The 13071-nt window shown below is 35.5% G+C and overlaps 1 protein-coding gene across 1 annotated transcript in view; it reads left to right on the plus strand.

The window, feature by feature from the left end:
• Positions 1-13071, plus strand: part of mms19 (MMS19 homolog, cytosolic iron-sulfur assembly component) — a 44905-nt gene that overhangs the window by 24955 nt on the left and 6879 nt on the right. Inside the window, exons 16-26 of the mRNA XM_056468969.1 lie at positions 1638-1719; positions 1797-1894; positions 2200-2322; positions 4021-4188; positions 5978-6062; positions 7777-7879; positions 8841-8915; positions 9038-9164; positions 9901-10007; positions 10286-10342; positions 10435-10621. Of these exons, the coding sequence (XP_056324944.1) occupies positions 1638-1719; positions 1797-1894; positions 2200-2322; positions 4021-4188; positions 5978-6062; positions 7777-7879; positions 8841-8915; positions 9038-9164; positions 9901-10007; positions 10286-10342; positions 10435-10621 (1212 nt within the window). The remainder of the gene's footprint in view (positions 1-1637; positions 1720-1796; positions 1895-2199; positions 2323-4020; positions 4189-5977; positions 6063-7776; positions 7880-8840; positions 8916-9037; positions 9165-9900; positions 10008-10285; positions 10343-10434; positions 10622-13071) is intronic.

The following is a 13071-nucleotide window of genomic DNA, read 5'->3' on the forward strand; positions in this document are numbered from 1 at the left end:
CTCTAATGTATCAGTATTTTTAAGAAGTCTGAAATTCGGGGACGTCTTTTACTATTAGGTTACCTTTTAATTCTTAAGTAACTGCTTATGGTTTTGGTGATTTGCTGTTCACAAATACAATGGTGGCCCAAATTATTAGAACATTTGACTTTTTGCTGGATTTAATATCATACTGTTTATTGCGTTCAGATGGTTCAACTGAGCAGAACAGATATAAAAGGAATTTTAACTTTAATATTTAATATACAGTCAAGTCCAAAACTATTCAAACCCCTGGCAAATTCTGACGTTTTTGTTCAAAGTTAAATAAAAACTGAGATTGTGATCCCTCCCGCAGTGATGCCTCTTGTACATTTCCTTATTAATTTTTGAGAGAAGCCTGTGTCATTTCTAGTAAAATGAAAAACATAAATAAATAAACCTTATGGTTGAAGAACAGTAACTGTAAGTCAGAATTTGCTAGGAGAATGAATAATTTCAGGCTTGACTGTAAATCCTTTGAATTCTGTTAAGGAACTTGATTGTGTGACAATGAAATAGGACGAGCTTGTTTCTTTGTTAGAACAATGACCTAATTCTTGATATAATGACCTAAATCTTTGTAAAAGGGCTCTAATCTATGTCATATTAAGCGTTATGATGATTTTGTAGATATTTCATTAATTTTATGGCCGTTATAATGACACAATCAGTAAAAAACTATTGAAATTTCTTTAAGATGCGTTCTTATCATTTAAAAAATATATATTTAAAAAAATGTATTGTTACAAACATCAAATTTATTGTAATATAGTAACAATAATGTCACCTTGGTATTGACCTGAGATTAGTTTAGCCCCTTAAATGTCACCATCCCATAACCAGGATGTTTTTCCAGTTCATTAATAAACAAAATTCTAAACCTGAACTTCATTCATTCATTCATTCATTTTCTTTTAGGCTTAGTCCCTTTATTAATCTGGGGTCGCCACAGCGGAATGAACCGCCAATTTATCCAGCATATGTTTTACACAGCGGACGCCCTTCCAACTGCAACCCAGTACTGGGAAACAACCCATTCACACACACTTATACACTATGGCCAATTTAGTTTCTTCAATTCCTCTATAGCGCATGTATTTGGACTTGTGGGGGAAACTGGAGCACCCAGAGGAAACCCACGCCAACACGGGGAGAACATGCAAACTCCACACAGAAATGCCAACTGACCCGGCCAGGGCTCAAACTGGCAACCTTGTTGCTGTGAGACGACTGTGCTACCCACTGCTCCACTGTGCTGCCCCCCTATACCTATTATTGTTGTTGTTGTTTTTAATGTAACATTTTTTTTTTTTAGCAATCAAAGGAAATTAAAATGTGTTGTTTTTTTTTTGCTTTATCAGGTTCATATTAGGTCAGACAGAAAATAACAAAATAAATGCTATATAAATAATATATCACCTATAATTTGACAGTTAACACACATACTTATGACAGTTAAGTGACAATAAAGTTAAGTTGAAGCAATAAATTACTTATTGGAAATAAAAACCGAACAATAATATATATATATATATATATATATATACATACAAAGCAAATAAATAAATGTTTTTCATGCTGATGACTCATTGTCACTCTTGTTTTGCTCCTTACAGGCTTGCTGGCTCAGAGCCATGTCGAAAACGCTGTTGATCATTTGACCAGACTCATTTTAGAGGAAGAAGACGCTCAAGTCAGGTAGTTCAATGTCTTAGCAACTTTTACACTAATTATTCCTTCACAGTTTCCCCCACTCTGACCTTTCTGTCTCTCAGTTTGGCAGTGGTGGAGTGTTCAGGCTCTCTGGCTCATCTGCATCCCCATGCGTTCGTCTCCAGGATGATTCCCCAGCTGAAGGAAAAGATCCTGTCAGGTGGGACTTTAAGAAGTTTGGGATGAAGTACATCCAGGATCATTGTTGTCGCAGAGTAAAGTGCGCCAGGCTTATCTACAGGTTTGAATAAGATTGAGAGGGCTTTATTCTGCGAAAATAAACGTCCTGGATTTACTTTACCCCCAGTTATTACATGCAGGGTTCATACGGTCATGGAAAACCTGGAAAAGATCTAATGGATATTTTGACCTGACACTTTCTGGATACACAAAAGGTTAATTTTAAAGTTGGACTTATTATTGTAGCCCTTTTAATATATGATATTGCTGTACTCTTCTCTACAGACGAGTGTAGCGGTGCAGTACGTCAGCGTTGTGTTGCAGCTTTAGCGTCAGTATCCTCTCAGCCCAGTGTGGTGCAGGAAAGCTCGCCGGTTCTTCTCCAGGTGCTGGCATCAGCCCACACAGGTACACAATGCTTTGTGTGTGTCTTGCTACCTTAATGTACAAGTAGCTAAACCTCGCTCATTCAGAGGCAGGAACCAGCGTACATGCACCAACTTTAATCACGAGGTAAACGCAAAACAACAGTTTCCATCTGGAGCTCCTTCACATGACTCCACGCTTGTAAACACTCACTCCAATGGGTTCACGCGGCTCTCACCCCCGCCCACACTTGTCAGTGCTACCAAGTTAACCATTCACAGAGCTTGTGCTACGCGTTGTTGCGATGTGTAGTTACATTTTTTTGAGGTGTGCTTCAGCGTCAGCCACGGCAAGGGGTCGGCGACTGCGTGAAGGTTGAACTGGAGCATACGCGTGAGCTTGACGCAGAAGTATAAATCAGCCTTTAGACTCCATAGGAAACTATAAAATAGTGCTATTCAAACTATCTTATAAAACTGTATCCCATATTGCAATTTTTATAGCAGAAAATTAAGATATCACATTTTTCCAATATCGTGCAACCTTAGTGCTGATGTCAAAAACAGCACAAAAAAGAGAAAATCGTCATTTAAAAATCTTAAATTTAAAGCTTGTAGAAGTACTATGACAAATAAATGCACATGTTATCAATATTTCAGTAAACACAATTGAAAATCACCAGTATTGAATTCAACTAATTTGATTAAAGTTCTTTGAACACGACTGTTTAAAACTGTCTCCATTTTTTTTTCAAATGACACCTTCGAAACATCATCATTACTGTGGGATTATCAGAATCAGAATCAGAAAGAGCTTTATTGCCAGGTATGTTCACACATACTAGGAATTTGTTTTGGTGACAGAGCTTCTACAGTGCAACAGGATTACAGAGACAGGACAAAAAACAGATAATAAATATATTTAAAAAAATAGAAGTAGTGAGTGCAAATATACAGATTGACAAGTGTATGTACATGTTTATTACTATATACAACGTTATATGTGCAGCTGTTATGTGCAAATTGGCATGTAAAGTGTGTGGTTAAATAAGTGTATATGTGTATAAAAGTGTATAGCAAGTAGTGATGTTGGTTCCACAATTATTATCATCAAGTGTTCATGAGATGGATTGCCTGAGGGAAGAAACTGTTTCTGTGTCGGGCTGTTCTGGTGCGCAGTGCTCTGTAGCGTCGACCAGAAGGTAAAAGTTCAAAGAGGCAGTGTGCTGGGTGTGAGGAGTCCAGAGTGATTTTGGCAGCCCTCCTGCTCGCTCTGGATAAGTACAGTTCTTGGGGAGTAGGAAGGGTTGTACCAGTGATTCACTCAGCAGTCCGAACTATTCGACGTAGTCTTTGGGGGTCATATTTAGTAGCTGAGCTAAACCAGACAGTTATTGATGTGCAGATGACTGATTCAATGATGGAGGTGTAGAACTGTTTCAGCAGCTCCTTTGGGAAGTTAAACTTCCTCAGCTGACGTAGAAAGTACAGCCTCTGTTGTCAATTATAATGTCAATATTAAATGTAAGTGAAATGTTAAGTACTGTAATGACTTTTATGACTCTACAAATGCTGGTGGTGTGAATTAAACAGCGCTTGATCTGAAATAGTGGGAACGGTGATTAATTTCTGCCATGTATTAATTTGTGCCATGTATTTTACTATAGTATTTTCTTTTTTTTTTATAGTATTTCAGTATTCATGACTCTGATGTAATCCTGAAATGCTGTTCATTACTCAGGCAGCTGTGGTTTCTCTGTGGAGGAAGTGATCGCCGTGTGCATCAGTTTGAAGAGGATAGCGGAGCACGCTCGCAATAGTGAGGCAATTGGCCAATTCTTCCATGATATCATCATCCCGCGACTCCTAGGACTGACCTTACAGGCGACGCTGCAAAGTAAAGACTCCGGTCAGTGTTTGGCATCAATTGTGACGCTGTTGGAAAAATGAGTCTGAGTGTGCAGAGGCTGATTATAAGCTGAAGGCAAAACTAGTGGAATTATGTTGATATTAGTTGAATTTGAGTATTTCACAAACATTAGTTTATTAAAAGGATAGTTCACCCAGAAATGAAAATTGCTATCATTTACCCACCCTTTATTTGTTCAAACCTTTGAGGTTTTTTTTAACGTTTAAAAGAAGATATTTTGAAAAATGTTGAAAAAAATTTAACCATTGACTTCTATTGCATTTGTTTTTCCTACTATGGAAGTGTGTGGCTACAGGTTTCCTGTTTTCTTCAAAATATTGTGTTTAACAGAAAAAAAATCTCATAAAGCTCTTGAGTGTGAGGATATTTATTTATTTATTTATTTATTTATAATTTTAATTTATTTTAATTTTATTTAATTTAATTTTATTTATTTTATTTTATTTTATTTTTTAAATTTTTTTATTTTTATTTAATTAATTTAATTTATTTATTTATTTATTATTTTATTTATTTTTTATTTTATTTTTTATTTTTTTAATTTATTTTTTATTTTATTTATTTAATTTATTTTTTGTTGCCTTAACTGTCCCTTTAAGCCAGGGGTGGGCAAACTCGGTCCTCTAGTGATCTTGAAGACACTGATTAGCATGTCCAGGAGTGACTAATGTTTGATTAGTATTGGAGCTAAACTCTGCAGGACACCGGCCCTCCAAGACTGAGTTTGCCCATCCCTGCTTTAAGCCGTCATCTAGGGATCCCAATACTTCAAACAGCAATTAAAACTGGGATATTCTCTGACAGATTGTATTTCTGTATGAATTGAGAATTTGTTTAAGCTTGAATTGGAGATCATTATACTTAAATCAGAGTTAAAACCGTCATGCATTATCATCATTTCTGTGTTACTGAGAGTTTTATAACAACGACTGGGATAAACGTGTATAACTTTTAGTTCATATCTATGGTAGTGAACAAAATTAAAGCATCTTCACACTTCTATTGTTCCACGTATCCTCTTACTCCACTGTTTTACTAAAAGTATTTGTCAGCTAAGTGTATATTCAAGAGATTGTCACAAATGCTGATTTATCCAAAAGCTAAATTAGTCTTAATGAACTTTACACTAACTTAATTCTAATGCCAACCCCCCCCCCCCTCTTAACTTAAGTTTAAACAAACTAACATTTTTTCTAGATTTATGCAATATTTTCTTTTGAAAACTGCTAGCAAACGGCATTATTTTGGTGTACCTATCCGAATCTTTGCTAAAAGATGTTTTTTAATTCATGAAACTTGGATATTTGTCCAAAAGAACAGCACCAATCATTCCAGCAAATCATTTCACATCAATTATTTTTAATGGAGGATGAAAAAACTAGTCATTTTGAAAGTTTGCTTGAAGTTTTGTCACGCATAAATTTGCATAATACCCACAAAAACACTTTAATAAAGGCATTTTTTTGGGAAAATATTGGGAAAATTAAAATGCAATTAAAAATATGAATAATATTATTAAATCTAATTTAAGAAATTATTATTATTATTATTACAAAAACTAATAATTAAATAAAAAAACTAAAATGAATTATCATAGCTATTATTAGCAATAATAAAACTATAATTATCAGCAGGCATTAGATTTTATAGTGTAATTAATTAATTGATTGATTGATTGATTTCTTTATTAATCCCAATGGAAATTCCATACACCATTTGTTGTTGTTGGTTTGTGCTGTGTATCTGTAACTGTGCTTTTATTCGACAGGTCACATCAGTCCACTCACAGATGAAGCCGTTCTGTCTGCTATCGTTCCTGTCATCAGCACAGCCTGTGCAGCTCTACAACCAGAGTGAGTCACACACATATATTACAGGACTAATTTGACTTCAAATATAGAATAACATTTATGGCAGAACATTGACTGAATATTTAACTGTTATTAACAATTATTTATTTCTCATTCACAAGTTCTTGAATACAATTGCAATAAAATTCAATGTTGAGTTATTTGATTATCAGATGCAGCTGTTTCCATTTCTTAAGGAAACATATTTGTTATAACTAATACACAGAATCAGTCAGTCTGTGCATTACTATGATGTTAAATGAGTCCAAATTTACTCTAGTAGATACTCTAGTAAAAGTGTTTAGGTTTGAGTTGCATGCACACATTTAAATGATTTTAATGATAACTTTTAAAGACACAATTACTTCTACTACTGTTAGTTAAAATATTAAACATGTAAATCAGGGGTGCCCAAACATTTTCTTATGAAGAGCCAAAAACCAACCTGATTGAGGCTAGTGGGCTGAAGGTAAATACAGTTGCCATGTGTAATTTCCTAATTTATTTAATAAAATGTAAAAATAACTAGAAAACATTGTGTAGCAATGTTCGTTGTTGAGGGAAGAAGAAGACAGGGTCGGTGATTCAGGTAAGCAATGAAGTTTTATTTTTTTCAAGTACATGCACAACACCCGTAGTGCGTGCGTGTGTGTGTGTGCTCTCTCCCTCTTCTCTCGGCTGCTCCTTCTGTTCTCCTTAAGAAGGGTGTCTCTCCGGCCCAATCACTAGAATAAACAGGTGTTATTTATTATTTCTGATTGGCCTGCTGATTAGCCGCCGGGCTCCAAGCCTGCTCTCCCCCCTCATTGGGTGTTCGATCATGCTTACCTCTCCACACATTGCTTTATAAAATATTTAGCGTTTTATAATGAACTTATTACAGTAAATACAAAAACAAACTTATTTATAACAGAATGGAGTTACTCTGGTTTTTGCCTCACTGATGTCTTCTGCGTTGTCCTCTGTCTGTCGAGTGACATTGTTTACATTTTAAAAAATCTGATTCATTTAATTGAAACATTTCATTTCAGTTTGCTTTTTCTGTAGCTCAGCAATGAAACAAACAAAAAAATGTCACGTCAAATTAGAAATGACGATCTCCATGTTAAAGGCATTCGCCCCAACCATCTCCATCCATTCTCAGATGGGATGGTGGACCAAATCAAAGGTTACAAAGGACCAACTTACTTGGGCATCTTTGATGTAAATGGTGCCTTTAATGGCTTACTTTTATGTCAGATAAGTTTAAACTATTATTACAAATATGATTGACGTGTTTAAGCGCATGTAAAAGGTAAATTTAATGCTATGTTGCAATGTTTACCTTATTTTTTCTTCAGCATTGAGGGATTGTATGTGACATGAATAATTTAGTTTTTCTATCACCATCACCTGATGCTTATTTAAGTTGGTTAATGCTGTAAATAATAGTAAAGAGGTTTACTTGTTGCTTACAATAAATATAGCAATCTCACCACATTAAAGACATTTATTGTTTCAATTGTGATGAAATTGACAATCTGAACGTGACAATCTGAAACAAAGCTAGGAGTTGAAGATACTACAGATACTGTTTATTGAAGTTTGTTCAAGAATCAGTACGAACTCAGTCCTGTAATTGAAGAATTAAAATCAATATTGCATCACAGATGGTTTTATAAATCCAACCCTAATAAAATTGATCAAATGTTCAAATGCGAGCCATATCGTTTAACAGATCAGCGTCCCGTATGGCGGCCCAGGCGGTGTCTTTGTTCCTGGATGGAGACGCATCCTTTCTACCAGAAAATGCCTTCCCTTCACAAATCCAGCCGCTTCAGGTGAGACCAAATCAGTCATAGTGAACCACCAGGATTACGTTTGCCAATCTGTTTGGGGATGATGCTGCGTGTACATTTTTGACTGCTCTAACGCACAAAAATAACATATGTTAGCAGATATTTAACAAACATGCTAAGCGAAAATACGTGTTTATCTGATTAAAAACAATGCTGAAGTCAGTTATCCTTTTGAAAATGTGCGTTCTGTCTTTATGTCTGTCATTGTTTTGGTCTCTATAACCAGCCCACTGCCAGTTTACCCAATTATATACAGTATCAGCCCCACAGTGTTGCCTTGGTGGAGATAACAAGATATTTCAATTATAAAGGCTTCCTTAATATATGTGGACGCGGACGAAAATGTGACCTCCAGATGAGAGTAGCAGCCTCGGAAATAGATTTAGAGTTATAAAAATCCACATGAGGTGGTGTTTAATTGGGAAATAATACAGATATGGCTAGGCGGGGTTGTTTATATAGCACATTTAATGCACAATGGTAATTCAAAGTGCTTTACATAAACAAGAATAAAAGAAACAAGTATAAGATATAAAATTAAAGAATAAAAATTGTGAAATAAAAACAGATTACGATGTGTTAAAGCAGGTTGTAAATCAATGAAAAATAAACATTAGCTTAGCAGCTTATAGTGGAAGGATCTATTGTAAAGCACGCTCACAACCTGTTGGTGTTGTCAATCTGGCAACCTGCATTTTGCTTCAATCCCTTTCCGATATTATGAATTTGGACTGCAATACCTAGTTCAACCACTAGGTATTCAATCCTACATACTGCACCTTTAAGACTCAAATCTCAATTAATGAAAGTTTGTGTAAGCTAAATATCTCTCAGGCCATAAGTCACTAGGTTAACTTCTATCTATTTTTAGCTGTAGCTTTTGTCTGTAAATGAATGGACTGTTAGTTTGTGATCTGCCTAATATTGGTCTTGTGTTCTACAGAGTCAGGCAGACTCTCGGGGTCCGTCTCAGCTGGTGTGTTTACTGATGGCCTGCGTTTGCTCTCTTCCACGAAGTGTAAGTGACACCAAAACCCTAATCAGAATATTCAAGTATTTTATTCTCTTATACTCATTCATATTGCTTGCATAGTGAATTTTTTTTTAAATGATGCTATATGTACATATTGTAACTTTCAGGTGGAGATTCCTGACATGGACCGGCTTCTGGTGCAGCTGGAGGATCTGAGCTGCACATCTCCACATCTGTTTTCCTACACTTTCGCATCGAAATGCATCGCTGGTCTGGTCAACAAGAGGCCAGCAGGTAATGTACTGCAATGTGTATTTAAATAGTGCATTTATCATGTATAGTCATACACCCAAAGCGCTTTACAATCATGACGGGGGTCTCTCCTCACCACCACCAGTGTGCAGCATCCACTTGGATGATGCGACGACAGCCACAGGACAACGGTGTTCACCACACACCAGCTATAGGTGGAGTGGAGAGACAGTGTTAGAGCTTATTCGGGGGATAGGCATGATTGGGAGGCCATAATGGGTAAGGGCCAATAGAGGGACTTTGGCCAGGACACCCCTACTCTTTACAGAAGTGCCATGGGATTTTTAACGACCACAGAGAGTCAGGACCTCAGTTTAACGTCTCATCCGAAAGGTGGCCCTCACTGACAGTACAGTGCTCTCTTCACTATATTGGGGCATTAGGACTTGCACAGACCGCAGGTTGAGCGCCCCCTACTGGCCTCACTAACACCACTTCCAACAGCAACCTAGTGTTCCCATGTGGTCTCCCATCCTGGTACTGACCAGACGCAGCCCTGCTTAACTTCAGTGAGTAACCGCTCTTGGGCTGCTGGGTGATTTGGCTGTGGTAAACTGATTGATTTGGTCTAATCTCCCCTAATCTCATGAATTTTGTGCGGCGTGATCTAATGAAAGCCTGTTTTGTGAGGACAGTACGTCAGTGGAATAATAAATGAGATATTTGAGCCGTGGAGTAGATTTACCTGATGCGTCTGCGTGTGTCTGTGTGTGTTCAGGAGCGGCTCTGGATGCTGTGCTGGACCGAGTGTTGAAGAGGGTCAGTCTGGAGCTGGAGGAAACTTCATCCGCACACAGAACACAGGCCTTCACACTGCTGATCTGGGTAAAAATCACCACATCACTGGACCAGCAGTGCATTCAGAGATGAACTGACCCTTCTAGGGGTTTGAGATGTTTATGGTCTGTGATAATGTAGGGCTGTGCAATGGGGTATATATGCACGGGGACTTTTAATTTTGAATAACCCAGCTCAGGCGGAACTCTTATGTCATTATCTTATGTCAAAATCACTTAAATAAATGATGAAATTATCACATAAATGATTAGCCCCCTTAAGCAATGTATTTTTCCATGATTCCTTCTAATGGTTATTTTTTTTAGGTGGCCAAAGCTCTGCTCTTACGGTACCATCCACTGTCAACAAGCCTGACTGACAAGGTAGAGTGTGTTTTCTGTGTGATGGTCAGCAGTTTCAGTCTCTCTCCAGATGTTGCGTATGTGTGTGTGACTGCTGTTATGTGTGTGTTCAGCTCTTCTCTCTGTTGAGTGACTCTGCGTTGGGATCTCTGGTGGCTGATGGTTTCTGCGTCCTCATGAGCGACTCGCCGGACGTGCTCAATCGAGACTGTCACGCTGATGTTCGCATCATGTACAGACAGCGCTTTTTCACTGAGAACTCAAGCAAGCTGGTTCAAGGCTTCAACTCGGCAGAGCAGGGTAATTCCACTTCCTGTCCTCATCACCAATATGACTCAAACACTGCCTTTGCTTTGCATTTACTATATATATATATATATATATATATATATATATATATATATATATATATATATATATATATATATATATATATACATATATATATATATATATATATATATATATATATATATATATATATATATATATATATATATATATATATATATATATACACACACATATATATATATATATATATATATATACACATATATATATATATATATATATATATATATATATATATATATACACATATATATATATATATATATATACACATATATATATATATATATATATACACATATATATACATATATACATATATATATATATATATATATATATATATATATATATATATATATATATATATATATATATATATATATATATATATATACAGTTGAAGCCAAAATGATTGGCCCTCCTGTAAATTTTTTCAGATATCTCTTAAATGATGTTCAACATAGCAAGGAATTTTTCACAGTATTTCCTATAATATTTTTTCTTAATAGTCTTATATTATTAGGAAGGTCAATATTATTAGCCCTTTAAGCAATATTTGTTTTCGATTGTCTACAGAACAAACCACTGTAGCGAAATTAGCTCAATTTATGAATATTAATGAGCAATAATAACAAGTTATTATTAATTATGAATATTCAGAATTAACTTGTAGTTAATTTGAGAAACTAAATATAACAATGAATTCGCCCACTCGTCTGAGCAGACTCTGTAATTATTTATTTATTTAGATGGGAATTATAACTACTTCTTGTGAAGTAGATGAATAGTAAACTTAGTAAGCTTGTAGAAAGGATCTATCATTAAAGTGACCCTTTTCTGTGAGGCAAAACAAAGAAAATTCAACCTGGTTATGTAACGTAATTTATTGACTAGTCTAACATATAACAAAAAAACAAACGTACAAAACATAACAACAAAAACATCGAAGGAAAGCGAGGAAGTAAAAGAATCTAGATAAAAGAATGGCAATCTGAGTTCCACACAACTATTAAGAACCACCAAGACTATAAAAACACCTATTTGATAAAGCGGCACAGCATAACACACGACTAAATACCTGAATTTAGTGAGTCTGTCTCTCTTGTTGTGTGAGTTTCTCTGATGCTTGGAGGATGAAGTCTTTCAAGAAGTCCTTTCGTTGGCATGGAGTTTGCGACGCAGATCGGAGGACACACGAGACGCAAACTTTAAACTGAGTTTAATTTGCCGGAAAAATAAGAAATGTGGACTCAGGCGAGTCACGTGGGTACAGAATCATGTTCTGCCCCTTTAGTGTCGGGCACTCTTCTGCGGAGACCTTCGGTTGAGACCTTTCTGCCATGTAGTTACTATCGGTCAAGTCACACCCATTTTCTACTGACTGACCAATGGTTTCAGGGCAAAGTTTGAGCGGGAGATTTCCTTTGTCTCTGGGACACTCGTATGCATAATGAGGATCCACCCTGAAGAGACGAAGGGACATTAACAAGAATGTAACCTGTATAAGTTATGATCCGGCCTCCTAGATAATAAGCTGTAGGATTATGTACGGAACAGAATGAGACAAGACATGACACTTTTTAGAAGTACATAAAATATAATTCATGCATCCTTAGTCTGTCTAATGCTTGAAAAAGGGCATATACAAGTGTATGAATTTAAGGGCAATCCCATTCTTCAGCTACACCACTGTTATACAATAACTTGCCTAATTAACTGATTACCCTAGTTAAGCCTTTAAATGTCACTTTTTGCTAAATACTAGTATTAGTGAAAAAATATTACAGGAAATACTGTTAAAATGTCCTTGCTCCATTAAATATCATTTGAGAGATATTGAAAAAAGAATAAATATTGCGGAGGACGGCTAATATTTTTGCCCTCAACTGATAAGTATTTTGTTTAGCAGATATATATATTAGTTTCTCTATATTTATATAAAAAAGGCTGTGAAGCACAATATTTTCATTTTAAAAGAAATGCTCTGTCTCAGATCTTTATAGAATAAGTAAATATTAATTTTTCTTCAAACCTGATAATTCCAGTAATTGTCCATATAAATCTAGTCAAAGTAAATACATCTAATATTTTTTATACATAAAAGGCACATTTAATTAATTAAAAGTGACAGAAAAAGACATTTATAATGTTACATAAATATCTATTTCAAATAAATGCTGCTCATTTAAGCATTTTTCCAATATTGGTAAAAGAAATATTAATAATAAGTGCTAATAATGATTAATATACAGCTCCAAATTAGCATATTTTATATGTTTAAATATACAGTTTGAGTCAGAATTATTAGCTCCCCTTTGATTTAAAAAAAATATATTTTCCAGATGATGTTTTACAGATTCAGGAAATGTTCACAGTATGTCTGATAATATTTT

This window comes from Danio aesculapii, chromosome 12 (genome assembly GCF_903798145.1).
Source record: "Danio aesculapii chromosome 12, fDanAes4.1, whole genome shotgun sequence".
Taxonomy (NCBI): domain Eukaryota; kingdom Metazoa; phylum Chordata; class Actinopteri; order Cypriniformes; family Danionidae; genus Danio; species Danio aesculapii.